General features: G+C 42.5%; 1 protein-coding gene across 1 annotated transcript in view; it reads left to right on the top strand.

The window, feature by feature from the left end:
* Positions 1–25,810, top strand: part of LOC110492818 (voltage-dependent T-type calcium channel subunit alpha-1G-like) — a 230,248-nt gene that overhangs the window by 48,691 nt on the left and 155,747 nt on the right. Inside the window, 4 exon segments of the mRNA XM_090201677.1 lie at positions 2,786–3,080; positions 4,828–4,920; positions 5,994–6,918; positions 7,172–7,560. Coding sequence (XP_090057803.1) covers positions 2,786–3,080; positions 4,828–4,920; positions 5,994–6,918; positions 7,172–7,560 — 1,702 coding nt within the window.

The raw sequence follows: 25,810 nt of genomic DNA, 5'->3' as shown, positions 1-25,810 counted from the left end.
GAAAGTTTTGATTCCAGAACACGGGATGTTGATATGGAACGTTTTGATTCCAGAAGGTCGGATGTTGATAGGGAAAGTTTTGATTCCAGAAGGTGGGATGTTGATAGGGAAAGTTTTGATTTAAGAATGTGGGATGTTGATAGGGAAAGTTTTGATTCCAGAACACAGGATGTTGATATGGAACGTCTTGATTCCAGAACATGGGATGTTGATATGGAAAGTTTTGATTCCAGAACACGGGATGTTGATATGGAACGTTTTGATTCCAGAAGGTCGGATGTTGATAGGGAAAGTTTTGATTCCAGAAGGTGGGATTTTGATAGGGAACTTTTGACATATTGTGCAGTCAGTCATCCTGAATTATAAATAGTAACCAGGAGGATATAGAGCCTCATCACAGTGATACATGGGAAAGAGAGGACCACAAGTGAGATTGGAGGAAGACCTTTACAGCCCCTACATTTTTAGACCACAGAGGGCCCTTTGAGAAATACATGTTGTATGACATCTCCACTATGGTTGTACTCATATGATTTACGACATTTCCTCGTAAGGAACTATTGTTCTTCTAACATATGGCTTTGTGAGGCCGTTTCTTTCCAATCTATTTTGCCAAACTTTTCAGGTTTTCTTGAAATGGTAGATGCCAGCATTTTGCATTTCAGAATAGTAGATAAAGCCATAGAAAGAGATTTCAACAGTGAGGAAATGTAATGGAAAGATGTCTTTAATTATTATAACTTTAATGATCACCGTTTAGCTGATGAATTATTCAGATTACTGCACACCTGTCACGTTCTGACCTTAGTTATTTTGTTATGTCTTTGTTTTAGTATGGTCAGGGTGTGAATTGGGTGGGTAGTCTATGTTCTTTTTTCTATGATTTGGTATTTCTGTGTTTGGCCTGGTATGGTTCTCAATCAGAGGCAACTGTCAATCGTTGTCCCTGATTGAGAACCATACTTAGGCAGCCTGTTTTCACCCTTGAGTTGTGGGTGATTATGTTTTCTGTTTAGTGTGTTTACCTTTGATGAGCTTCGGATGTTTTCACTCACGAGACTCCCAGTTATACAGCAAATGTTCATTTTGTTCCATAAAGATTATTTTTTATAGCCGAAATACCTCATTTTCTTGTTCACGTTTTCTTGAGAAATCCACCGGAAATTGCGGTCACGACAACGCCAAATTTGATCCATAATATCGACAGAAACATGGCAAACGTTTTTTATAATCAATCCTCAAGGTGTTTTTCAAATATCTATTCGATAATATATCAACCGGGACAATTGGCTTTTCGGTAGAAGCGATTGGAACAATGGCCGCCTTTGTCTATTACGCACAAATCACTCTGAGAGCCACCACCTGACCACTGACGCAATGTTGTCGTTCACGCTCATTTTTCAAAATAAAAGCCTGTAACTATGTCTAGTGACAGTAGATACATTAGGGAAGCCATAGAAAAAGGAATCTGGTTGATATCCCTTTCAATGGTCAATAGGGATGCATAGGAACGCAGAGGTTTCAAAATAAGAGTCACTTCCTGATTGGGTTTTTCTCAGGCTTTCGCCTGCAACATCAGTTCTGTTATACTCACAGACAATATGTTTACAGTTTTGGAAACTTTAGAGTGTTTTCTATCCTAAGCTGTCAATTATATGCATATTCTATGGTCCTGAGAAATAGCCCGTTTACTTTGGGAACGTTATTTTTCCAAAAATGAAAATAGTGCCCCCTAGCCTTGAGAGGTTTTAAGGGCCCTCCACAGGGTATGGCATTGCAAAATTGGAGTGATAATGTTGCTTCTTCAAGATCCCTTTTACCGTGTACAAATCTCCCACTTTACCATCACCAAAGCTCCCCCAGACCATCACATTGCCTCCACCATGCTTGACAGATGGCGTCAAGCACTCCTCCAGCATCTCTTCATTTTTTCTGGGTCTCACGAATGTTGTTCTTTGTGATCCAAACATCTCAAACTCAGATTTGTCTGTCCATAGCACTTTTTCCAATCTTCCTCTGTCCAGTGTCTGTGTTCTTTTGCCCATCTTAATCTTTTAATTTTTTTGGCCAGTCTGAGATATGGCCTTTTCTTGGCAACTCTTCCTAGAAGGCCAGCATCCCGGAGTCGCCTCTTCACTGTTGACATGATAGGGAGCAGACTGGTAGTGTGGGAAGGTGGGTGAGATTGTTGGCTTCTGCTTGGCAGGTCAGGAGGAGTAATTTGACCTTGAAGGCTTTGACAAGGCTGTACATCTGATCTGCATAAAGGCCCCAAAACACCCTACATTCGTTGTCTACTTTCCTTTTCTTTGAAAACTAGCTAGCTACTATTTGTAACTGTGACATGTGTGTCAGCCTGACAGTCACTGTCTGTCCTCGTGCATTTGTTATTTATACATGACTTCAAAATAAATGTCCCACAAACGGTGGGAGTTAAATCATAACGCAAAGGCGAGTATTCATTGGGCTTTTAATTTGAATAACAAATACGTTTTTCAAAACTTTACTATCTCAAATGCTTTATGTGATCTGAGCATGGTTCCGTGGGCCGTATTGAATCAGGTCGTGGGCCGCGTACGGCCCCCGGGCAAGCCTTTACCCAGGCCTGATCTACATGGTTGATACTACAATGACCACATCTCTCTTCCCTCTCTCCTGACCCTTCATTACACTAACTGTACTATTGTTTCCTCTCTCATGAGCCTTAATCTGCTCTCTTCCTATAGCTACTAGAACCCTACTATAACAGTACACTAACTATACTATCGTTGCCTCTCTCCTGCAGTCCTCTGTCCATTGAACTAGAGACCTACTACCACACAGAGAACGATGACGAGAGTCCCTTCATCTGCTCCATGCCCAGGGAGAACGGCATGCGTCTGTGTTCCTCTGTGCCCATCTTGTATGAGGAGGGAGGTCTCCAATGTCAGATGGACATGAAGTCCTACAACAGCACAGACAACACCACCTGTATCAACTGGAACCAGTACTACAGTAACTGCTCGGCGGGACACGTCAACCCCTTCAAAGGAGCCATCAACTTTGATAACATCTGCTACGCCTGGATCGCCATCTTTCAGGTGAAGGAATGACATGGGCGTGTGTGTAAATATTGATTTGCATGTACAGTATGTGTATATGTAGTATATGTGATGGTATGCACAGAACCACACATGCACTCCACAAAGCAGAGTCAATTGTGTTGACCCGTTTAAAACGAAGGCATTTAAAGGTACAGGCTGGCAGAACTTCAGAATGGTCTCTCAGGAAGATGGCATTACGTTGGTACTTTAATATTTGGCAACGGGGTTAGAGACGGATGATCTTTGGAAATAGATTTTACTCCACGTCTTCTTTAAATGTACCCTTTGAAGCTTCATGGTAAAAGTGTTTAAATCTCTTTCTTGGTTTTAGTTTTTATTAAGTACGCTGAAACAGTTGACCACTTGACTGATCTCACTTTCACATAACTGTTGTCCTGCCCAGGGTGTATGTTTTAATTTAACCTTTAAAGTCATTTAAGAACAAATTCTTATTTCCAATGACGGCCTAGGAACGGTGGGTTTACTGCCTTGTTCAGGGGCAGAACAACAGATTTTTACCTTGTCAGCTCAGCGATTCGATCCAGCAACTTTTTGGTTACTGGCCCAACACCCTAACCACTAGGCCCAACACCCTAACCACTAGGCCCAACACCCAAACCACTAGGCTACCTGCCGCAGACAGTGACAGTGAGGGCAATTGGTTGTCCTGCTGCTGTGTCTAAGGAATAGGGTTTGGTAGATTAAGAGAGAAGCAACAATTGTGATGATGGAAGCAAAGTGAAGTTCTTAATTTCATCTCCGTCATTCACTCTCTTATCAGCCTATTAATCGCAGTGCTTTTGTTCGAGTTTTAATTTGTCCCTGTGTTACAGTGGTGTCTTTACAGACTTTACAGATTGTTAAATTAAATGATTTCCCATCATAACTTACTGTCAGTAGTGCTGTGTTCTGTGGTATCAGGGTGAAACTCAAACGGAGAGCGAAAAAGACAGAGGTGGAGTGTTCTGTGAATGGTGCACTGGGGAGGGGTTGGAAATCAAAATGTCTGACACAATGTCTGTGCTTCTGAGGCTCTTGCTATCTCTCCCTGTCTCTTTCTTTCCCTATCTGTCTCTCTCTCTCTCTCTCTCTCTCTCTCTCTCTCTCGTTCTCTCTCTCTCTCTCTGTCTGTCTCTCTCTCTCCTCCTCCTCTCTATTTCTCCCATTCCTTTCCCTTTCCCCCTCCTCTCCCCTCCTCTCTCTCTCTCCCCATCCTCTCTCTCTCTCTCTCTCTCTCTCTCTCTCTCTCTCTCTCCTCTCTCTCTACCCCCTCTCCCATCCTCTCTCTCTCTCCCTTTCCCCCTTCTCTGCCCTCCCCTCTCTCTCTCCTCCTCTCTCCCCCTCCTCTCTTTCTCTCCCCTTCCTCTCCCTTTCCCCTCCTCTCTCGCTCTCTCTCTCTCTCTTTCTCTCTCTCTCTCTCTCTGTGTGTCTCTCTCTCTCCCCTCCTCGCTCTCACCCTCCTCTCTCTCTCTCTCTCTCTATCTATGTGTCTCTCTCTCTCCCCCTCCCCTCTCTCTCTCTCTCTCTCTCTCTCTCTCTCTCTCTGTGTGTCTCTCCCCCCCCCCCCCCCTCTCTCTCATTCCTGTCTCTCTCTCCCCCTCCTCTCTCTCTTTCCCCCTCCTCTCTCTCTCCCCCTCTCCTTCCTCTCTCTCTCTCCCCCTCCCCTCTCTCTCCCCCCCTCCTCTCCCCCTCCTCTCTCTCCCCCTCCTCTCCCTTTCCCCCTCCTCTCTCTCTGTGTCTCTAGGTGATCACTCTGGAGGGATGGGTGGACATCATGTACTTTGTGATGGATTCTCACTCCTTCTACAACTTCATCTACTTCATCCTCCTCATCATCGTAAGTGACCAAATGAGTGAGTGAGAGAGAGAGAGAGAGAGAGAGAGAGAGAGAGAGAGAGAGAGAGAGAGAGAGAGAGAGAGGCATAGCTACTTATTCAAACACCTAGCAAACTTCTGACTCCTGAATGCCCTCCAAGGCCCGTATGTAAAGAGACGTCTGCTTCCAGAAACATGTCTCAGAACACCATCATCTGTTCAGTCTGAAACTCCCTCACCACGACACAGTGCACATCCTGGTGAAAGAGTACAGTATTATCTCCTCAAGCAAACCTACACAGAGGCTGGGAGGCTAGCCGGTAACTAGCCTGGGAGAGCTGGTTCGCAGAGCTAGGGAAGCTGGTTCACAAAGCTGGGAGGCTAGCGGGTAACTTACCTGGGGACTGTCTGTTATGTGTATGTTAAACTCACAGTGGAGATGAGATGTAGCTGGAAAAACTCCCTAAAATGCACGGGGAGAGACTCCAACTGTGTGTGTTCTGGTAGTCCCTCTCCTAACTCTGTGTGTGTTTCGGGTTGTTCCTATCCTAACTCTGTGTGTATTCTGGTAGTCCCTATCCTAATTCTGTGTGTGTTTCGGGTTGTTCCTATCCTAACTCTGTGTGCATTCTGGTTGTCCCTCTCCTAACTCTGTGTCTGTTTCTAGTTGTCCCTATCCTAACTCTGTGTGTATCTGGTTGTCCCTCTCTAGATTGACTCTTTCTCGAGATTTTAACTCTGTGTGTTTGTGGTTGTCCCTCTCTTAATTCTGTGTATGTGTTTTGATTTTGATTAACCTTAACACTAAGCTTAACCACACTGCTAACTTTGGGTCTAGCCCTAACCTTAAATTAAGACAAAGAAGCAAGTTTTTGTTTTCATTAATTTTTACGATAGAGACAATTTTGCCTTTGTGGCAACTAGTGACAACCCCTAACTCTGTGTGGTTGTGGTTGTCCCTCTATTTATAGTTTAGTTTCTTTATTAGCACAAAAAAAGGAATGACAAACAGTGCAGATAAAATACATGTAAAAAGGTGTGCAAGACTCTTTCTAGATACTAACTTTGTGTTTGTTTCTGGTTGTCCCTCTCCAGATTGGATCTTTCTTCATGATCAACCTGTGTCTGGTCGTCATCGCCACCCAGTTCAGTGAGACCAAGCAGAGGGAGAGCCAGCTGATGAGGGAACAGCGCATCCGTTTCCTGTCCAATGCTAGTACCCTGGCCTCCTTCTCTGAGCCGGGCTCCTGCTACGACGAGCTGCTCAAACTCCTGGTCCACGTCATCCACAAGGGGTTCAGGCAGGTGGCCCATGTCTGCCGGGCCATGATGCGCCGTGCTGGGATGAACATCGCAGCCTCTCCTCCTGCCCTGGAGAGAGAGAGGGAACGGGGGAGCCAGAGAAAGAGTAGGAAGACTTCGGGACAGGGTTCTGTGGTCTCCACAAAAGGGGCTATGTCTGTTCATTACTTGGTTCACCAACATCACCATCATCATTATCACTATCACTTAGTGAACGGGAGTGTGAGAGGAAGACTAGGGGGGAGAGGGGTGGCGGGGGTCGGGGGAGGAGGGGGTGAAGTGGAGATGGGTTCCCATAGCAACAACGGGGGCACTGGACGTCTCATGCTGGGTCCTCTTCCGTTGCCGACCTCTGACCTGAACTTGGCAAACCCGGTGTCACCGGCCAATCCCGCTCTGGGAACCGGCAGTGGCAACTCGTCATCAGTGCGGAGTACGTTACACACAGACTGCCACCTGGAGCCCAGCACCCCCACACTCCTCGCCCCCACCCCCTTCTCCCTGGCCCCTACGCCCATGTCCAGGCCTATGAAGAGGAACTCGGTGCCGTTCGCTGGTCCCAGACCTAAAAACTACCCCACCCTACAGCCCAGCACGCTAATGGAGTTTAGAAGTGGCAGTGTTACAGCTAATACCATTAGTAATATAAACCTCAATATACCCTCTCTACCCCTGGAGAGAGGACCACCGAGTGTGTTAGACGCACACACACCCACAGGTAAGCCATTAAACACACTCAAACCAATGTGAGAAAGACAAGAGTTAGAGGTGTGGTTCGACTGGTGTTTTTTGTCTTGTTTTAATTGTCATGCTGTGACTGTGATGATATAGGGACAAAAAGGGAACATTGCTTTTTCTGACGTGCAAATATCAACAAATGTTGATGACGTGATATATCTGGAACTATGACTGCTTTTCTTCTCCATCCCTCCTTCCCTTCATCCTCACCACCCCTCCCTTCCTCCCTCCAGCCCAGCTCTCACCACATGACCCGAGTGCCATCGGAACCCTGGACCCCTCGTTCACCTTTGACCCTGAGTCGTGCCCCTACTGTGTCAAGGCTCTGTCCGGGGAGTCAGAAGGCACAGACGGAAACGAGACCCCCGGGGAATCAGACAGCGAGGGCGTCTACGAGTTCACCCTGGACCTCCACCACAGGGACCGCAGGGACCGTCGGGACAGCCGTCAGCCCAGGAAGAGGCAGCGAAAGCTGGGTACCACGGTGGGGAGAGTGGTCCGGGCCTGGAGGCTGGTGTGTGATACATTTAGGAAGATAGTGGACAGCAAGTATTTTGGAAGAGGAATCATGATCGCCATTCTGATTAATACACTGAGTATGGGGATTGAGTATCACGAACAGGTGAGTGTGATTTGGTTGTTTGTACAGTATATCTTGTGGAGGATTGCGTGTGTGTTGGTGTAGGACCCTGGGTAGGTTGGGATTGGAGAAGCCAATCTGTAGTCTGAGGACTATTCCCTGTAAGGTCAGTGGTTCAGACTGTGTGTAGCCGTGTGCAGTGAACCTCTCTTGGCCTTTGCTCAATTTCATTCCCTGAAGGACGAAGAGAAATTCCCTATTGTCTCAATCCTCAGAGCTTTTCAACTCTGGACTGTCTTGTTTACAGGAGCATATTGGTGTCCATGTGAAGTGCAGGAGAGCCTGTGTGTGTGTGTGTGTGTGTGTGTGTGTGTGTGTGTGTGTTTGTGTGTGTGTGTGTCTGTGTGTAAAGGGTGAGGACGGCCCCAAAACATCTGAATTCCAGGGCTTATTGGCATGGGAAACGTACATTTACATTGCCAAAGGAAGTGAAATAGATAATAAACAAAAGTGAAATGAAAAAAAAAAAAAACAGTAAACATTACATTCAGAAAAGTTCCAAAATAATAAAGACATTTCATATTATGTGCAAGTAGTTAACTAGAGAATTACAAAAGGGAAAATAAACTTAAATATGGGCTGTATTTACAATGGTGTTTGTTCTTCACTGGTTGCCATTTTCTAGTGGCAACAGGTCACACATCTTGCTGCTGTGGTATTTCACCCAATAGATGTGTGAGTTTATCAATATCCTTAAGTTTGGGTCAGTCACAGTGGTCAGGGATTCTGTCACTGTGTACTCTCTGTTTAGGGCCAAATAGCATTCTAGTTTGCTCTGTTATTTTGACAATTCTTTCTAATGTGTCAAGTAATTATGTTTTTGTTTTCTCATGATTTGGTTGGGTCTAATTGTGTTGCTGTCCTGGGGCTCTGTAGAGTCTGTTTATGTTTGTGAACAGAGCCCCAGAACCAGCTTGCTTAGGGGACTCTTCTACAGGTTCATCTCTTTGTAGGTGATGACTTTGTTATGGAAGGTTTGGAAATCGCATCATCTTAGGTGGTTGTAGAATTTAACGGCTCTTTTCTGGATATTGATAATTAGCGGATATCAGCCTAATCCTGCTCTGCAGTTATTATTTGGTGTTTTATGTTGTACACTGATGACATTTTTTCAGAATTCTGCATGCATAGTCTCAATTTGGTGTTGTTCCATTTTATGAATTCTCTCCCTCTTTCTCTCTCTCTCTCTCTCTCTCTCTCTCTCTCTCTCTCTCTCTTTATCTCTCTTTATCTCTCGTGTTCAAACCGTAGCCTGAAGGGAGCACGACACCAGATATATTTTGTGTGTGTGTTAGAGAGATAGTTTGTGTGTGTGATTATGAGAGAGAGTTTGTGTGTGTGTGTGTGTTAGGGAGGGGTTGGGGGAGAAGAGAGTCCACCTTCCCTTTCTGATTGAGCGTTCCAACGTTCCAGCTTCCCTGTGTAGTTTTCCTCAGATTCTTCCGTCTTTTTTATCCCCCAGCCGACCTACATGGTGTGAGTTTGTGTGTGTTTGTGTGTGTGTGCAGGGCAGAGCAGGCATCCAGATTCACAGGGTTACTACCCAGTCGCTCAACAAATACTACCAGACGCCAATTACACACACACGCTCTCTCGCTCTCGCTCTCTCACACACACTTTTACCAGACGCGCACACACACACTTTCTCTCCTGGTTTTAGGAGAGAGTTTTATAGTTTTCCTCCCCTATCCCTCCCTCTTCTCTTCTCCCTCGATATCCTCTTGTGTTTGCTCCCTCATTCCCTCTCCCTCGTTCCCTCTCCCTCATTCCCTCTCCCTCGTTCCCTCTCTTTGTCTGTGTTCTTCTGACATGAATTCCTGCTCTCTAGATGAGGCTGAGAAAGTAATTTTTTGAGTGTGTGCTAGAGTGTGAATATATCCGTACTTGTGAAAAGTTTGGTGAGACAAAACATTGAGCTACGCTACTCCAATCCTCCAATACATCCAATATCCCCAATAAGCTCTTTCTCATTCCCCTTTCTCTAAGGAGATGCTGACTCTGAAACTCTACCGCATGTACTGTACATACTCTGTTAAAATTGTCAGGGGGATAGAGGAAGGTGGAAGAGAGTGGGAATCTTGTAAAATAAAAGGAGAGGTTATTTGTGCCAGACATTCCAGTCTTAAGGCTTACCCAGAACCAGACCTCCATGTATTCTCTACAAATATTTTACTAGAAACTACCAGATATCCCACTCCCTACTCTCTCCATATCTCTCTCTCTCTCTCTCTCTCTCTCTCTCTCTCTCTCTCTCTCCCCATCTCTGTCTCTTTCTCTCTCTCTCTCCCTCTCTCTCTCTCTCTCTCTCTCTCTCTCTCTCTCTCCCTCTGTCTCTCTCCCTGTCTCTCTCTTGCTCTCTCTCTTCCTACTCTCTCCATCTCTCTCTCACTCTCTCTCTCGCTCTCTCTCTCTCTCTCCCTCTGTCTCTCTCCCTGTCTCTCTCTCTCTCTCTCTCTCTCCCCCCATCTCCCTCGCTCTCCATCTCTGTCTCTCTGTCTCTCTCTCTGTCTCTCAATTTAAATTAAATTAAATTAAATTGACTTTATTGACATGGCAAGTTCATTAGTACTTACATTGTCAAAGTATACATATCAAAAAATAAAAATAAAATAAAAATATATTTATATGTAAATAAAAGGTGGGACCAACAGCAATAATAATAGGAGTAGTGGACATGGGATTGCCATTAACAACAACTCCAACAACAATATTAATGAGAACAACATTACATTAAAACAATGGTAGTATACCAGTGTCAACGTGACTGAGAAGACACATGACGTGGTATGAAAGACAAAACAAAACGGGAAATGTTATCGACATACTTTGCACTTTTCACTGGCTGTCCCTCAGGTTGTGGCAGGAGGAGACATATTTGGCTGCCAAAACTGCACAATTGCTTTTCACCCAATAAATATTAGATTTTTTCTTCCATCTTTTATAGTTTCAAATTCTTTGAATTGAATTATAATTTGGGGAAAGAAATATTCTCTTAGGTCTGAGTATTTGTCACAGTGTAATAGGAAATGCAGCTCTGTCTCTACCTCTCCCCTGGTGCAGAGTGAGTACAGCCTGTCCTCTCTGGGCAGCCAGGTTTGTCTGTGACGACCGGTCTCTATAGCCAGACTGTCCTCTCTGGGCTGCCAGGTTTGTCTGTGACGACCGGTCTCTATAGCCAGACTGTGCTCACTGAGTCTGTACCTAGCCAATGTTTTCCTCAGTTTTCTATCAGTCACAGTGGTCAGATAGTCTGCCACCATGTACTGTCTGTTTAGAGCCAAATAGCACTGAAGTTTACTTAGATTTGTTTGTGGTGTCTTCCCAATAGGTGATATATTTTTGTTTTTGTTTTGTGATGATTTGGTTGGGCCAGATTTTCTGAGTGCTGTCCTGAGGCTCTATGGGGTTGGGCCTCAGAACCAGCTGGCTGAGCCTCAGAACCAGCTGGCTGAGGGGACTCTTCTCTTGTTTCATCTCTTGACATTGTAGCGCTGTGTGATGGAATGTTTTGTGGTCACTTGTTTTTAGATGGTTGTAAAATTTGATGGCTCTTTTTTTCTATCTGAATGAGGAGGGGCTATTGGCCCAATTCTGCTCTACATGCGTTATTTGGAGTTTTTCTTTGCACTTGCGATACAGTCTTGTAAAACTCTGCATGCAGTATTTCAATTGGATGTTTGTCCCATTTGGTAAATTCATTATTAGAGATTGGACCCCATACTTCATTGCCATATAGAGCAATTGGTTCTATAACTGATTACATTTTTTTTGGTCAGATTCTAGATGGAATTTCGATCTTGATGCTCCTTTTAATGGCATAGAATGCTCTTCTTGCTTTGTCTCTCAGCTCATTCACAGACATGTGAAAGCTACCTGTGTTGCTGATATTTAGTCCTACATATGTGTCGTTTTTGGTGGGTTCTAATAGAACTGTGTCCAAATAGAATATATATTTGTCATCCTTATTTCGAAACCTTTTTTGGAATATCAATATATTTGTTTTTTTTAGGTTAACGGTCAGAGTCCAGGTCTGACAGAACCTTTGAAGATGATCTAGGTGCTGCTGTAACCCCTCTTTAGTGGGAGACAGCAGCACCAGGTAATCTGCGTACAGCAGACACCTGATTTCAGTGTTGTGAAGGGTGATACCAGGTGTTTCTGATTCTTCTATGTTCTATGTTCCGATTCTTCTATGGTTTTGCCAATTCATTAATGTAGATGTTAAATAGTATTGGACTTATTGGGCAGCCCTGTTTCACTCCCCGTCCCTGAGAGAAGAAGTATGTTTGCTTGTTGCCAATTTTAACCGCACATTTGTTTTTAGTGTACATTGATTTAATAAAATCATATTTTCCCTCCAATAACACTTTCTATTAGTTTATAAAAAATACCTTTGAGACTCCCAGTTAGACAGCAAATGTTCATTTTGTTCCATAAAGATTATTTTTATAGTCGAAATACCTCCTTTTGTTGTTCACGTTTTCTTGAGAAATCCACCGGAAATTGAGGTCACGACAACGCCCAAAAAATTACAAATTAGATCCATAATATCGACAGAAACATGGCAAACGTTTTTTATAATCAATCCTCAAGGTGTTTTTCAAATATCTATTCGATAATATATCACCCGGGACAATTGGCTTTTCAGTAGGAGCGAGAGGAACAATGGCCGCCTTTGTCTACTACGCACAAATCACTCTGAAAACCACCACCTGACCACTGACGCAATGGTGTCGTTCACGCACATTTTTCAAAATAAAAGCCTGAAACTATGTCTAGTGGCTGTAGACATATTAGGGAAGCCATAGAAAAAGGAATCTGGTTGATATCCCTTTCAATGGTCAATAGGGATGCATAGGAACGCAGAGGTTTCAAAATAAGAGTCACTTCCTGATTGGGTTTTTCTCAGGCTTTCGCCTGCAATGTCAATTCTGTTATACTCACAGACAATATTTTTACAGTTTTGGAAACTTTAGAGTGTTTTCTATCATAAGCTGTCAATTATATGCATTTTCTAGCATCTGGTCCTGAGAAATAGGCAGTTTACTTCGGGAACGTTATTTTTTCAAAACTAAAAATAGTGCCCCCTACCTTCAAGAGGTTAATTAATAGTGTCTTGTTCTTCTGCTGTTCTAGCATTCAGGTCTCCACAGACCAGTACATTGCCTTGGGCCTGAAAGTGACTAATTTCCTGCTCTAGAATGGAGAAACTCTCTTCATTGAAGTAGGGTCTCTGAGGGGGGAATGTATGTGGCACAGAGGAAGATGTTTTTATCTGTCAAGATAGCCTCCTTGTTGATTTTTAACCAGATAAAGAAGTCTTCTGTTTGAAGTAATTAGTTCAGATTTATACCATATTAGCATTCCCCTTGAGTCTCTGCCCTGTTTGATTCCTTTTAATTTAGTGCATGGTATGATTATCTCCCTATAACCTAGTGGACAGCCAGTGGAAACATCACCTCTACACCATGTTTCCTGTAGTACTACAATATCAACATCATCAATTTCTTTCAGGAAGTCTGGGTTTTTGCTCTTTAGTCCAAAAGCAGAGGACTTCAATCCTTGTAAATTCCAACATGCAACTTTTTTTTCTTTGCCTTCAAAATGAGACAAACACTCACAATCCAACAATAACTATTAAAATAGGATTTTTTTCTTATTATGCAAATGTGATTTGATTATCATTTAAGATATAATTTGTGTCATGACAATTGGGTGGGTGTAGTGTGAGGATGGTGAAGTTCTTGTGCTCATCTTACCATGACCCTCGGCCTATCACATGTGAGCATGGTAGACTCAGCATGTGTTTAATTAAAGTCACTCATTTTGTTGGTGGGGGCTGGTTCAGCTGCTCCTCTCACAGCCTGTGTGTAGCTCTGCCTGCTGGGCTGTGGTTCCTCCAAGTGTGGGTCTGCGGTGGGGGCAGGGGGGTGGGAGGCCTCGTCTGGGTGACTCTGAAGTTGGGCTGGGGTGGTCTGTGTCTGGGCATTGCGGATGGTGGTGCTGTGGCCTTGGCTGGGGGGTCCAGGGTGCTGGTCTGGGGTTTCGTCTCCTGTACAGGTGAACATGGTCATAGAGATAGTCCAGATCGAGGGTGGGGTGGTGGGCCAGGTCACAGTGCACAGTCCAGGGAGAGGCTGGCGTTCATTCTTTGTATTGTGGCAGGATGGAAGTCCTTCCTCTGTAGAAGGGTTGACACCATGATCCTTGAGTTGGGGAAGATTGTGGAGGCCTTCTCGATTACTCCCTGTAGTGAGGTCGTCACCCTCTCCTGCTGAGCATGCAGCGTCGTTGCTTCTGGTATGTATGATTATGTGGCTTGGCGACCCGAGATGTGCCTTATCAAGCAGCTCCATGGCACTCTGCGTTGTTGGGCCTTGGACCTTTCTCGTTTTGTGTCTATAGAAAAGTTTATTCTCCTGAACAAACTTCCCATTTGAGTCCATCAACAGGACAGTGTCAGCCAGTGTTTATTCTTGGCTCAACCAGCCAGGCTTCCCCAGCCCTGCCTGCTGCACCTCTCCTCCCCAACCCACATTTACATCAACATCAGCTGGATTCAAATTAAATTACTAAACATATATTTAATTTTCATGAAATCACAAGTGCAATATAGCAAAACACAGGTTAGCCTGTTGTTAATCCACCTTGCGTGTCAGATTTCAATAAAGCTTTTTGGCGAAAGCATACCAAGCGTTTCTGTAAGAACATCTCTCTTAGTAGACAAAATATTACAAACAGCTAGCCGCCAAGTAGATTGGTCACGAAAGTCAGAAAAGCAATCAATTAAATTTCTTATCTTTGATCTTCGGATGTTTGCACTCACGAGACTCCCAGTTACACAATAAATGTTCCTTTTGTTCCATAAAGATTATTTTTATATCCAAAATACCTCCATTAGTTTGGCGCGTTATGTTCAGAAATCGAAGATGAAAATTCGCAGACGAAAATAGTATCCGTAATGTTCACAGAAACATGTCAAAGTTTTTTATAATCAATCCTCAGGTTGTTTTGTCAATATATAATCGATAATATATCAACCGGGACTTTAGCTTCGTCAATAGGCTTTTCGCACCAAAGTACATTCATCTTTAGCAGACAGAACGCTTCTCCTTCCTGAGCGGTATGATGGCTGCATGGTCCCAAGGATGAGGAGGTCTTGGCTGATTTCTTTTGATTTTCCCATGATGTCAAGCAAAGAGGCACTGAGTTTGAGGCTAGGCCTTGAGATACATCTACAGATACACCTCCAATTGACTCAAATTATGTCAGTTAGCCTATCAGAAGCTTCTAAACCATGACATCATTTTCTGTAATTTTCCAAACTGTTTAAAGACACAGTCAACTTAGTGTATGTAAACTTCTGACCCACTGGAATTGTGATGCAGTGAATTATAAGTGAAATAATCTGTCTGTAAACAATTGTTAGAAAAATCACTTGTGTCATGCACAAAGTAGATGTCCTAACCGACTTGCCAAAACTATAGTTTGTTAACTTCTCTGGGATATTCGGGATGGTAGCGTCCCACCTCAAAAACAGCCAGTGAAAGTGCAGGGCGCCAAATTGAAAACAACAGAAATCCCATAATTAAAATTCCTCAAACATACAAGTATTTCAAACCATTTTAAAGATACACTTGTTGTAAATCCAGCCACAGTGTCCAATTTCAAAAATGCTTTACGACGAAAGCACACCAAACGATTATGTTAGGTCATTACCTAGTCACAGAAAAACACTGCCATTTTTCCAGCCAAAGAGAGGAGTCACAAAAAGCAGAAATAGAGATAAAATGAATCACTAACCTTTGATGATCTTCATCAGATGACACTCATCAGACTTCATGTCACACCATACATGTATGTTTTGTTCGATAAAGTTCATATTTATCTCCAAAAATCTCAGTTTACATTGGCACGTTACGTTCAGTAGTTCCAAAACATCCAGTCATTTTGCAGAGAGCCACATACATTTACAGAAATACTTATAATAAAAGTTGATAAAAGATACAAGTGTTGTGCATGGAATTTTACATCCACAGCAACCGCTGTGTCAGATTTCAAAAAAGCTTTACCGAAAAAGCACACCATGAAATAATCTGAGTACAGCGCTTAGGCAACAAAACAAGCCATAAAGATATCCGCCATGTTGTGGAGTCAACAAAGTCAGAAATAGCATTATAAATATTCACTTACCTTTGATGATCTTCATCAGAATGCACTCCCAGGAATCCCAGTTCCACAATAAATGTTTGATTTGTTCGATAAAGTCCATCATTTATGTCCAAATACCTCATTTTGTTAGCGCGTTTAGTACACAATCCAAACTCACAATGTGCGGGCAAGTCCAGGAGAAAAGTCATATTACAATTCTTAGAAACATGTCAAAAAGTATAGAATCAATGTTTAGGATGTTTTTATCATAAATCTTCAATAATGTTCCAACCGGAGAATTCCTTTGTCTGTAGAATTGCAATGGAACGCAAGCTAACTCTCACGTGTGCTCGCGTGATCAGCTCATGCCACTCTGGCAGACCTCTGACCCATTCCCCCCTCCTTCACAGTAGAAGCATCAAACAAGTTTCTAAAGACTGTTGACATCTAGATGAAGCCGTAGGAAGTGCAATATGACCCCATAGCCACGGTATATTCGATAGGCAATGACTTGAAAAACTACAAACCTCAGATTTCCCACTTCCTGGTTGGATTTTTTCTCAGGTTTTTGCCTGCCATATGAGTTCTGTTATACTCACAGACATCATTCAAACAGTTTTAGAAACTTCAGAGTGTTTTCTATCCAAATGTACTAATAATATGTATATATTTGCAACTGGGCCTGAGTAGCAGGCAGTTTACTCTGGGCACCTTATTCATCCAAGCTACTCAATACTGCCCCCCAGTCCCAAAGAAGTTAACAAGACATTTGTGGAGTGGTTGAAAAATATATATGTTTTGTACACTGACATCTTATTGATGTCACTTGTTAAATCCACTTCAATCAGTGAATATAGATGTAGATGAAGGGGGAGAAGGAATTTTTATACCTTGAGACATGGATTGTGTATGTGTCATTCACAGGGTGATTTGGAAAGAGAATGTTTTTTAGTTTTTGAACAGAGTTTGGTAGTAGGTGCCAGGTGCAACATTTTGTTTCAAGAACTGCAATGCTGCAAGGTTTTTCACCCTCAACAGTTTCCTGTGTGCGTCAAAAATGGTCCGCCGTCCAAAAGACATTCAGCCAACTTGACACAACTGTGGGAAGCATTTGAGTCAACAAGGGGTTGCCTCCCTGTGGAATGCTCTCAACACAAAAAGCAAGTTCTGCAGGCTCTAGTTCTGTCTAATCTTGATTATTGTCCAGTCGTGTGGTCCAGTGCTGCAAGGAAAGACCTAGTTAAGCTGCAGCTGGCCCAGAACAGAGCGGCACATTTTGCTCTTAATTGTAACCAGAGGGCTGATATAAAATACTATGCTTTTTTTTTTTTACCTTTATTTTACTAGGCAAGTCAGTTAAGAACAAATTCTTATTTTCAATGACGGCCTATGAACAGTGGGTTAACTGCCTGTTCAGGGGCAGAACGACAGATTTGTACCTTGTCAGCTCGGGGGGTTGAACTCGCAACATTCCAGTTACTAGTCCAAGCTCTAAGCACTAGGCTACCCTGCCAGTCTCTCTTGGATAAGAGTTGAGGAGAGACTTAAAAAAAAAAAAAAAAATTCAATTTTTTGCTGTCAACTTACACACAGCTCTGACACACACAATTATCCCACCAGACATGCCACCAGGGGTCTTTTCATAGTCCCCAAATCCAGAACAAATTCAATAAAATATCCAATATTATATAGAGCCCTTATTGTATGGAAATTCCTTCCATCTTATATTGCTCAAATAAATAGCAAACCTGGTTTAAAAACAGATAAAGTGACACCTCATGGCACATCTTCTCTGTCCTATTTGACCTAGATAGTTTGTGTGTATGCATTGATATGTAGGCTACGTGTGCCTTTAAAAAATATGTATGTAGTTCTGTCCTTGAGCTGCTGTTTTCTATTGATGTTCTGTATTATGCCATTCTGTATTATGTTTCATGTTGAACCCCAGGAAGAGTAGCTGCTGCTTTTGCAAAAGATAATGGGGATCCTAATAAAATTCCAAATACCTTGTAAAGTCTATGCCCTGAGGAATTGAGTCTGTTCTGAAGGCAAAAGGGGGTGTACAACTCAATATTAGGAAGGTGTTCTTAATGTTTTGTACACTCACTGCATATGGTATATACATTGCCTTCAGGAAGCATTCACACCCCTTGACTTTTTCCACATTTTGTTGTGTTGCAAAGTGGATTAAAGTTTATGTAATTGTCATGTTTCTTCAACAATCTACACAAACTACTGTAAATGAATGTTTTAATGGAAAATTAAACACTAATATATCTTGTTTAGATAAGTAGTCAACTCCCTGAGTCAATGCATGTTTAGAATTACCCTTTGCAGTGATTACAGCTGTAAGTCTTTCTTGGTAAGTCTGTGAGGGCTTTGCACGCATGGATTGTACAATATTTGCCAATTATTCTTTGCCCAAAATGCTAGACAGACATTTTAAATGTGCACAAGGCGAGACCCAGATGAAAACACGGGAGGCAGATGGTTTGAGTCTTTGATATTTATTACATCCAAAAGGGGTAGGCAAGAGAATGGTCATGGTGGACATGCAAAAGGTCAAAACCAGTTCAGAGTCCAGGAGGTACAGTGTGGCAGGCAGGTTCGAGGTCAGGGCAGGCAGAAGGGTCAGGCAGACAGGCACAGAGTCCAGAAAACAAGCAATGGCCAAATCCAGGAGGACTAGTAAAAAATAATGGAAACGTCAGGAGCACGGGAAAAACACTGGTTGACTTGGAACATACAAGATGAACTGGCACAGAGAGACAGGAAACACAGGGGTATATACACCAGGGATAACAAGCAACACCTGGAGGGCATGGCGCAATAACAAGGACAGGTGAAACCTATCAGGGTGTGACACATTTTCAGATTTTGCAAAGATTTTCAAGCCGATTTAACTCAAACTGTAACTAGGCCACTCCGGAACATTCAACGGCATCTTGGTAAGCAACTCCAGTGTATATTTGGCCTTATGTTTTAGGTAATTATCATGCTGAAAGGTGAATTTCAAATCAAATCAACATTTATTTGTCACATACACATGTTTTGCAGATGTTATTGTAGTGAAATGCTTGTGTTTCTAGCTCCAACATTGTAGTAATATATAATATATATAATAAGTAATATATATGAGCAATATCTAATAATACACACAATCGAAAGTAAATGAATGGAATTAAGAATACATAAATACAGTATATACATATGAGATGGGTAATGCAAAATATGTAAACATTATTATTAAAGTGACTAGTGTTCCAATTATTGGGCAGACCACCACCCTCTGGAGAGCCTTACGCTTGTGGGTGGTGCAGTTGCCGTACCAGGCGGTGATACAGCCCGACAGGATACTCTCAATTGTTAATCTGTAAAAGTTTGTGAGGGTTTTAGGTGCCAAGACACATTTCTTCAGCATCCTTAGGTTTGTGCTTTAAAAGTCTCTCCTCAACTGAGGGACCTTACAGATAATTGTGTGTCTGGTACAGAGATATTGTAGTCATAAAATAATAATGATAAACACTATTATTGCACACAGAGTGAGTCCATTCAACTTATTATGTTACTTAATCCATTTCTCCTCCTGAACTTATTTATGTTTGCCATAAAAAAAGTTTGATGACTTTTTGACTCAAGACATTTCAGTGTTTCTTTTTTTATTAATTCCTGAACATTTCTAAAAACATAATTCCATTTTGACATTATGGGGTATTGTGAGTCGATGAGACACAACATCTGAATTTACTTCATTTTAAATGGATCTGAAACCTAAAAAAAGGTGTGGAAAAAGTCAAGGGTGTGAATACTTGAAGGCAGTGCATTTGTATTATTTTCTTAAAGCGGTTGTGACGCTCATCATCCATAATCGTCTGATGCATGAGTATAGAATTACCGTGCCAGCCCATCAGTCATTGGGTCTGTGGTTTCTAACAAACATACAAAAATGGGTCAGGTAAAATGGGATGGAATCCACTCTTGCACAATGTGTTACACAAACAAACACACACACACACACATGTGGTTTGCGTGTACGCCTGTTGCTTTACGCCTGTTGCCTTTGCACTCGCTGTTGAAGATACATCAGCTTCCAGCTGATATACTCCAGACCTCTGATCCCTGCTTCTTATCAAACACAGACACAACCTGAAACACCCAGCTTGACATTCCTGAAACTCCTTATGCAGTAAGGTTAAGACGGGAGGAAGGATGAGAGGGGAGGAGGGGCAGAGGGAAGGAGGGATTGAATGGATGGAAGATGTATCTGCTATCTCTCCACAGTTACTGTGAGAACATTGCCTTTTATGGTGTGTGTGTGTGTGTGTGTGTGTGTGTGTGTGTGTGTGTGTGAATACTTGTCCTGCTGCCAACTATATGACACAGGCTGATCTTTTTAATCAAAGGGCAGTTTTCTTCTGTACATGAGGGAGTCGCTCCCTCGTTCTATAAAGGAAACCAGTGAGTGAAGGGATTAGCCTTTAACCGCTCCCACCCGTCCCTTGGCATCCATCCATCTCTCTTCCTTCCTCTATTTGACTCTTCTCTACTGTCATTCTTCCCTCCACCCTGTCCCCTCTTTCCTCTCAGCAGCGGTTTGCTTATGGTGGGATTTTTTTCCCCCCGACCTTCTTTCAATCTCTCTCGTTCTCTCTCGCTCTCCATCTTTCTTTCTCTTACCCTGTTTTTTTTTACAGTTTACATCTCTCCGTTGTTAATAAGGAAACTGAGGTTTCAGGCTCTGGGGAGGGAGGGTGGTGGTGTGGCTGACATCTTGTCTTCCTGGTCTACATTCCTCTAGTCAAGTAGGATAAATGTTATCTCAGCTCACAGTAACACCAGTCGACAGTCAATCGACCTTTCCTCTTTTAGTGATAGGTAAAATGTAGGGGCGGCAGATCATTCCAATATTTTGGAGAGGGGTTTGTTTACAGCTCTTTTTGTGCAGCCGTGAGTGAGAGTGTCATTCCATTTTTTTAAATATGTTGTGTCATGCTAAAACATGTTTTATATGACTATAGCCAGTGATGGTGTTTTGTGAAAGACTCATGTGTGGCCTTGAGTCAATTGAGAACTGTTAACTTCTTGCGTCGAGCAATCCGGGAGCGTAATCATAGCCTCAAGCTCATTACCATAATGCAACGTTAACTATTCATGAAAATCGCAAATGAAATGAAAAAAATATATTCACTCACAAGCTTAGCCTTTTGTTAACAACACTGTCATCTCAGATTTTCAAAATATGCTTTTCAACCATAGCTACACAAGCATTTGTGTAAGAGTATTGCAAGCTAGCATAGCATTAAGCCTAGCATTCAGCACACAACATTTTCACAAAAACAAGAAAAGCATTCAAATAAAATAATTTACCTTTGAAGAACTTCAGATGTTTTCAATGAGGACTCTCAGTTAGATAGCAAATGTTAATTTTTTCCAAAAATATTATTTGTGTAGGAGAAATCGCTCCGTTTTGTTCATCACGTTTGGCTAAGAAAAAAAACAGAAAATTCAGTCATGACAACGCCAAACTTTTTTCCAAATTAACTCCATAATATCGACAGAAACGTAGCAAACGTTGTTTAGAATCAATCCTCAAGGTGTTTTTCACATATCTATTTGATAATCTATCAGTGGTGGCAGCTGGCTTCTCATCAGAAGAAAACGGAAAAATACTGCAGCTGGAGATTACGCAATAATTGCGACAGAGGACACCAAGCGACCACCTGGTAAATGTAGTCTCTTATGGTCAATCTTCCAATGATATGCCTACAAATACGTCACAATGCTGCAGACACCTTGGGGAAACGACAGAAAGTGTAAGCTCATCCCTGTTCCATTCACAGCCATATAAGGAGACATTGGAACACAGCACCTTCAAAATCTGGGGCACTTCCTGTTTGAAATTTCATCTTGGTTTCGCCTGTCAGTTCTCGCATCAGTTCTGTGGCACTCACAGACAATATCTTTGCAGTTTTGGAAACGTCAGAGTGTTTTCTTTCCAAAGCTGTCAATTATATGCATAGTCGAGCATCTTTTCGTGACAAAATATCTTGTTTAAAACGGGAACGTTTTTCATCCAAAAATTAAAAGAGCGCCCCCTAATGCATAATTGGTTTAACTAAGTCAATAGTTCTCAGTTCTCTCCTCAGGGACCCCCAGCCATTCCAGACCTAGCACACCTGATTCAACTTGTTAATGACCCTATTTTTCAATTTTCGCCTAAAATGACATACCCAACTCTAACTGCCTATAGCTCAGAACCCGAGGCAAGGATATGCATTTTCTTCATACCATTTGAAAGGAAACACTTTGTTGAAATGTGATTAATGTATGATAATATAACACATTAGATCTGGTAAAAGATAATACAAACAAAAAAACACGTGTTTTCATATTTTATTTTTTTATTCTCTTTGAAATGCAAGAGAAAGGCCATACATTCCGATAGGAATTTAGATGTTGTCCCCAAGATGACAGCAGTGTGTGTGTGCAAAGTTTCAGACTGATCCAGCGAAGAATTTTCCAAAATGTGCCGAATTGGTCAATTTGTACATTTTCAAGTTACATAACTATAGAGAACGTACAGCAATGATATGGTAATAAAACATTTAAGTTTACACACTACCAGGAAATGTCATACATGATGGATTGTTAGCTTATACACTAACTTTCACACATCTAGATGGCTGGGCGGGGTGGGTGTGGAGCCAGGGACAGCAGTGGGGTCAAACTGTAGAACCCAGTTCCTACATTTTTACATATATTTATTTTTCAAACAAAACTTCACTACATTGTATCTCTGGGATGCTCAGGATGACAAATCAAGAGAAAGATTACTGAATGTATGTACATGATGTACCTTCAGAGGTGAATGTATCAAACCAGTTGCCGTGATAAAAGTGTTTTGTTATCGTGCACTATCCTTAAACAATAGCATGGCATTTGTTTTCTGTAATAGTTACTGTAAATTGGATACCGCAGTTATGATACTAATAATTTAAGGTTTCTGCCCATATTAGACATGTCTATGTCCCGGAAAGTTGGCTGTTGTTGTTTTCTAGTCACATTATCGCATGTTGATTTATTTCAGCTTTAATTTATTTCATCACATTCCCAGTGGGTCAGAAGTTTACATAGACTCAATTAGCATTTGGTAGCATTGCCTTTAAATTGTTTAACTTGGGTCAAACATTTCGGGTAGCCTTCCAAAAGCTTCCTACAATAAGTTGGGTGAATTTTGGCCCATTCTTCCTGACAGAGCACGTGTAACTGAGTCAGGTTTGTAGACCTCCTTGCCCACACTTTTTCAGTTCTGCCCACAAATGTTCTATAGAATTGAGGTCAGGGCTTTGTGATGGCCACTCCAATACCTTGACTTTGTGTTCCTCAAGCCATTTTTCCACAACTTTGGAAGTATGCTTGGGGTCATTGTCCAATTGGAAGACCCATTTGCGAACAAGCTTTAACTGATGTCTTGAGATATTGCTTGAATATATCCACAATTCTCCTCCCTCATAATGCCATCTTTTTTGTAAAGTGCACCAGTCCCTCCTGCAGCAATGCACCCCCAAAACATGATGCTGCCACCCACGTACTTCAATGTTGGGATGGTGTTCTTCAGCTTGCAAGCATCCCCCTTAACTAAGCATCCCCCTTAACTATGGTCATTGTGGCCAAACAGTTCTATTTTTGTTTCATTATATTTTTGTTTCGTCAGACCAGAGGACATTTCTCCAAAAGGTTATGTCGATATAGGACTCGTTTTACTGTGGATATAGATACCTTTGTACCTGTTTCCTCCAGCATCTTCACAAGGTCCTTTGCTGTTGTTCTGGGATTGATTTGCACTTTTTGCACCAAAGCACATTAATTTCCAGGAGACAGAACGCGTCTCCTTCCTGAGCGGAATGATGGCTGCATGGTCCCATGGTGTTTATACTTGCGTACTATTGTGTGTACAGATGAACGTGGTACCTTCAGGCTTGTTATTATTAACGTGACCTTCAGGCGTTTGGAAATAGCTCCCAAGGATGAACCAGACCTGTGGAAGTCTTGGCTGATTTATTTTGGTTTTCCCATGATGTCACGCAAAGAGGCACTGTGTTTGAAGGTAGGCCTTGAAATACATTCACAAGTACACCTCCAATTGACTCAAATTATGTCAGTTAGCCTATCAGAAGATTCTAAAGCCATGACATAATTTTATGGAATTTTCCAAGCTGTTTAAATGCACAGACAGCCTAGTGTATGTAAACTTCCGACTCACTGGAATTGCGATACAGTGAATTAAATCAAATAATCTGTCTGTAAACAATTGTTGGAAAAATTACTTGTGTCTTGCACAAAGTAGATGTCCTAACCGACTTGCCAAAAGTATAGTTTGTTTATGAAGAAATGCATGGAGTGGTAGAAAAACGAGATTTAATGACTCCAACCTAACTTTATGTAAACTTCTGACTTCAACTGTAAATGTAAAAGTATTCATAATTTATAATTCCTCATATTAAGCAAACCCGATGACACACTTTTACATTGTTTTATTTACTGATAGCCAGGACACAATCCAACACTCAGTCATACTTTACAAACAAAGCATTTGTGGTTAGTGAGTCCACCATATCAGATGACAAGCAATGTTCTCTTGATAAGTGTGTAAATTGGACAATTTTCCTGTCCTGCTTTAAAATGGAACAAGTACTTTTGGGTGTCCGGGAAAATGTATTGCCTAAAAAATATATCATCTTCTTTAGGAATGGAGTGAAGGAAAAGTTTTCACAAATATACACACTAAAGTAACATACGAATACCCCAAAAAACAACTTTCAATATATGGTCTGTAATAAGAGAAGAAAGAAACAATGAGGACACACACACAGACAAACACGCATGCACACACACACACACACACACACACACACACACACACACACACACACACACACACACACACACACACACACACACACACACACACACAAGAAACAAATAGTCCCCTGCTCCGTATATTACCTATCCCAGATGTCTCTCAACCGATCCCCTCTCACCTCGTAAAGATCTGTGTCCATGTATTGGTTTATCAAACACATCTTTTACGACTGTGTGTGTGTGTGTGTGTGTGTGTATGTGTGTATATGTGTGTGTGTGTGTGTGTGTGTGTGTGTGTGTGTGTGTGTGTGTGTGTGTGTGTGTGTGTGTGTGTGTGTGTGTGTGTGTGTGAGCTCTGAATCTTAACTTGAACTAAGCAGGATTGTGATTGATATAGTGTGTGTAACCAGGACACAGGTCAAATAAGTCAGTATTCGACGTCCACCTCTGTCTGAGGACGTCGGAAGATGACGTGGAAAGCGGCCACATAGGGGCAACAGTGAGCGATGTTACCTTGAAGTAGGTTTGGGTTTAGCTAGGGCATTGTGGATGGGGGTGGGTTTAGCTAGGGCATTGTGGATTAGGGTGAGTTTAGCTAGGGCATTGTGGATGGGGGTGGGTTTAGCTAGGGCATTGTGGGTGGGGATGGGTTTAGCTAGGGCATTGTGGATGGGGGTGGGTTTAGCTAGGGCATTGTGGATGGGGGTGGGTTTAGCTAGGGCATTGTGGATGGGGTTGGGTTTGGCTAGGGCATTGTGGATGGGGGTGGGATTAGCTAGGGCATTGTGGATGGGGGTGGGTTTAGCTAGGGCATTGTGGATGGGGGTGGGTTTAGCTAGGGCATTGTGGATGGGGATGGGTTTAGCTAGGGCATTGTGGATGGGGGTGGGTTTAGCTAGGGCATTGTGGATGGGGGTGGGTTTAGCTAGGGCATTGTGGATGGGGGTGGGTTTAGCTAGGGCATTGTGGATGGGGGTGGGTTTAGCTAGGGCATTGTGGATGGTGGTGGGTTTAGCTAGGGCATTGTGGATTAGGGTGGGTTTAGCTAGGGCATTGTGGATTAGTGTGGGTTTAGCTCGGACATTGTGGATGGGGTTGGGTTTAGTTAGGGCATTGTGGATGGGGGTGGGTTTAGCTAGGGCATTGTGGATGGGGGTGGGTTTAGCTAGGGCATTGTGGATGGGGGTGGGTTTAGCTAGGGCATTGTGGATGGGGCTGG

Source organism: Oncorhynchus mykiss, chromosome 16 (assembly GCF_057628025.1).
Source record: "Oncorhynchus mykiss isolate SJ-2025 chromosome 16, ASM5762802v1, whole genome shotgun sequence".
Lineage (NCBI taxonomy): Eukaryota > Metazoa > Chordata > Actinopteri > Salmoniformes > Salmonidae > Oncorhynchus > Oncorhynchus mykiss.
The sequence above is the reverse complement of the archived record's forward strand: the minus strand, read 5'-3'. Positions and strand labels throughout refer to the sequence as shown.